Raw genomic sequence first — 4,120 nt, 5'->3', positions numbered from 1 at the left:
AGAAGGCCCAGTTAAAGGTTTTCAAAGCTATGATCTGACCTGTTACAATGTATGAATACCAAGTGAGAAGGCCCAGTTAAAGGTTTTCAAAGCTATGATCTGACCTGTTACAATGTATGAATACCAAGTGAGAAGGCCCAGTTAAAGGAAAGCTATGATCTGACCTGTTACAATGTATGAATACCAAGTGAGAAAAGGGTAGACTTGGAAATGAGGTGCTAAAAGTGGGTATGTCGAACTACCTCAAGGAATCAACGAGTTATTTGTTTAAAAGATGTTTACGCAGATGGATTCATTTTGGATAAAGCAACAAGATCTTGGAAAGATCTATATAAATATATACTATGGTGTTTGGGGGAGTCAACCCGGGTGCCACATACATGAACTGGCAATTTGTATTAATCATGAAGAAATCGTCTTATATTATACATTTTGCTACTTCTACTACATTTCAGTGTGTTAACCTGTTTATTTTTCACTAATAAAGTCTATTTGAGTAATGTTATCAAGCGTTCTCTTTCAACCATACTTATGCAAAGATAAATGGTTATCATACTTCGTAGATAAAGATCGCATAACTTACCAACTCGAGACAAATTTTTCTGTCCATTAAACATGTATTTTGAAGCCTTAAGTGGCGCCACTTCACGTGCATCTAGTACTTTTGCTGTTTTCTCATCTCTGAAAAATGTGTTCAATGAAATTAATACAAAATGCATCTTCTAACTTCTTTTTTACCTTAAAGTTACTTGTTCGTTTTGCGGAGAAAACCGGATAGTTTAGTTTTCATAACTAAAGTGATGAGTTTATTATTATTATACCACCAGTTAAACTAGTTTTATCTTAAACTCAGGTCCACAAAACTGATAATTTCCTAGAATAATATGTTAGGAATAACTTATTTTCAAATAATGGCATAATTTTTATGAATAACTCTCTTAAGTCTTGCTTTTTTAAAGCATTACAACCGTTAGGCCTAGATTTCAAAGTAGGGTTATGTTCACTTTTAAGCTATTTTTTGTTGAAAAGAAATGTTTACCATTTTCACGGCTAATCATTGGATCGAATAAAAAATTAGTTGAAAACCCAACAATTTCACATCACGATCTAACTTACTTTTATTTCGAGTATTTTGACTTTTCTACCTTCAAATGGTACTTGTACATTGAAACTATAAACTTATTAAACTTTTCATAACTAAAACAAAACAAAAATTTACGTGAATGATTTTAAATTCTATTCTAATAATTTTCAAAATTATCTTTTTAAAACTATTCATGTTTACTAAGGTGACGTCACCAAAATCAGTATTTCAGGTCGGTGGTTGTGAGCAGAAGGTGCAGTTTGCTGTAAAGTTACCACCGATCATGAAATCTATACTACCAAAAATTCATTATTTGGTTTTCTAGGTTACGCCAAAAAAAAAACAACAAATAAAAACCGTATTGGCCCGATTATAGAGCGATCTCGAATATAAGGCAACCCCTATTTTCAGAAACCATGGGAAAGAAAAAAATTGAATGTCAAATCGTCCTTTTTTAGGTCCGCAAAATCAATACTATAACTGAACAGCCTGCAGGTGGATTAGTTGCAAGGATTAACGATGACCTTGAGCAAACATCTGGTGTGCATGCTGAGAGGAATGCTATCTGGACATCCAGAAATGCGACAGACTAGAGTAGGGAAAAGGGGCCTGTGGTCAGCCGCGATTATAAGGCGACTATGAATTTTACAGCCTAATTATTAATCAAAAACATCGCCTTATAGTCGGGCCAATACGGTATTTCGACTTTGTAAATTGTTTGCATTCTTATTCAAAATGCATTAAAATTACCTGATATAAAGTGTCATAAAAAATCCTCCTCCAAGACCCATACTTTCAGGAATCACTACACTCATGCAAATAAGAGTTGCAACAGCTGCATCAATTGTGGATCCATTTTTCTGCAACGCATCTCTTAAAATATAAATAAAAGACGTTTTAGCTTATAAATATATATATATATATATTTTTGTCTTAATTTATTACACTACTCATCAGAAACCAAAACATGAACATAGCTCTAAACTGTGCATTTTTACAGTCATTCTTATTAGTTTTATCCTCTGTGGTAATGGTCTCCAACGGGAGGCTTACAGGCCCTCAAAATATTGATTCATGACCTGCAATATAACCAGATATTGCAAAGTAAGTTATATTTGCGGAATTATGTATCCCCAACAAGTTTAGTCCCGACTCTTGGCTTCATGGCAATCATCTGAAGTGGCCCAGTGCGGAAAATAATTGGGGATCATTGCTCTATTGTAAATCATAGATAATTTTGATATCGTCGGACAAAGTTAATCAAATGTCATAACGAAAGTAATTATTTTTGTAATCAGTATTCCAAGGTAAATAGAAGAAAGATATATATATATATATTTAAAGTCACTTGTTTTCACATGCGTAATGTAGTGTAGCAAAATTATTTAAAAGCACTGTTATATATTTCTCCTTTTAGATTATTTAAAGGTATTGTCACACATTTCTCCTTTCGGAAAAAAGAGTTTATCCCCAAATCTTACTAGATAATATTATAAACCCTGAGGTGACAAGCGTGAAGTGGCTTATGTTCACCGTGCCCGGAATGTGAATCCGATGATTCATGGTTTGTAACTCGTTGCCGCGAAAACGCACTCTGCAATTTACAGTTACGTGTGCACTATAAGAGTGACAGGCAGTAGTTTAAGAGTTGGTGGTGGGTGGTATTGACTTTCCCTCTTATGTATCAGTTCAAAATTAGGGGCGGTGATGTGCATATATCCCTTTTGTAGCTTTGTACAAATTCTGTTTGTTTGTTGCTAAGTGCAAAGCTACACAATGAGCTACCTGTGCTGTGCCAACCACGGGTATCGAAACCCGATTTTTAGCGTTTTATGCATTCAGATTTAACGCTGAGCCACTTTTTTTTGTGTATAAAATGAATAAACTTGCACTATGAAAGTTTTGGAACAATATTATACACACACATACAACTACAGCTTGGTTTGGTTGTTGTCAAACACGTAGCTACATAAAAGACTATTTGTGTTCTGCTCACTACAGGTGTAGATAACCGGTTTTTAGCGTTGTAAGTCTGCAGTTTGGTTTGTTTTGAATTTCGTGCAAAGCTACACAATAGCTATCTGCGCTAGCCCATTATATTCTGCTTTTCATTTTATTTTTTATAAATATAACTTCCTCCACAATTTAATTTGCCCTCTAGTGGCTCTGCGGTTAGTCTGCAGGCTTATGGGCCCGGCATGGCCAATGGTTAGGGCGCTTGATCGCAATCTGAGGGCCGCGGGTTCGGATCTTCCACACACCAAACATGCTCGCCCTTTTAGCCGTAGGGCCGTTATAAAGGACAGTCAATCCCACTATTTGTTGATAAAAGAGTTGGCTGTTGGTAGCGATGACTAGCTGCCTTCCCTCTAGTCTTTCACTGCTAAATTATGGATTTTGTCAAAGGAATAAAATTTCTCCAGGATTTTTTTTTGTTGTTGTTGTTGGTTCTACGCTATATTTCTTAATGTTTTAAACTATATATCTTAATAAAGCTTTATGACCATAAAGCTTTATGAATAGCGTTTTATTAAGCCCTTGTGTGCTGTAATCCAGATTGGTAGTGTTACGTATTACAATTTCGAATAATCAGAAACCGAGCTAAATGATAATTTAAATTTAGTAGTTAAATAAATGCCGATATATCTCCAATTTATGATATTTGCCAACAAGATTTATACAGACAGTTTTCTTTTTTTTTAATACAAATGTATTTCAATACATAAACAATAATACAATTTACGATAACAGTTATTACCAATAGTTACTACAAACAATGATTTATATACAAAAGTTTTACAAATTTACAAGCAATATAAACTCTTCTTTCTAGTCTGGAACTTCCTTGATGTTTATCGAGGTTTCACGATGAGCGAGTTAATTTCGAGTTGATGTAGGTACAATTCACTTAATAGGGAGCTAATTAGCTATGTGTTCTTCACTGATCACACGCCGATTTTTCTTACCAGTGACTTTAAGTAATGTTTTCGTAAAAGTATTAATGTCCGATGTGAATCCACTGAAGTTGAATGATTT

General features: G+C 34.4%; 1 protein-coding gene across 2 annotated transcripts in view; it reads right to left on the bottom strand.

Moving 5' to 3' along the window:
• Positions 1-4,120, bottom strand: part of LOC106474727 (gamma-glutamyltranspeptidase 1-like) — a 23,333-nt gene that overhangs the window by 17,840 nt on the left and 1,373 nt on the right. For both annotated transcript variants that reach the window (XM_022403024.1, XM_022403025.1), the window contains exons 2-3: positions 1,835-1,957; positions 584-681 (exon numbers count right to left, since the gene is read on the bottom strand). In XM_022403024.1, the coding sequence (XP_022258732.1) occupies positions 584-681; positions 1,835-1,957 (221 nt within the window). The remainder of the gene's footprint in view (positions 1-583; positions 682-1,834; positions 1,958-4,120) is intronic.

Source organism: Limulus polyphemus, unplaced genomic scaffold (assembly GCF_000517525.1).
Source record: "Limulus polyphemus unplaced genomic scaffold, Limulus_polyphemus-2.1.2 Scaffold7612, whole genome shotgun sequence".
Taxonomy (NCBI): domain Eukaryota; kingdom Metazoa; phylum Arthropoda; class Merostomata; order Xiphosura; family Limulidae; genus Limulus; species Limulus polyphemus.
Note: the sequence above shows the minus strand (reverse complement) of the source record. Positions and strands in the feature narration are given on the sequence as shown.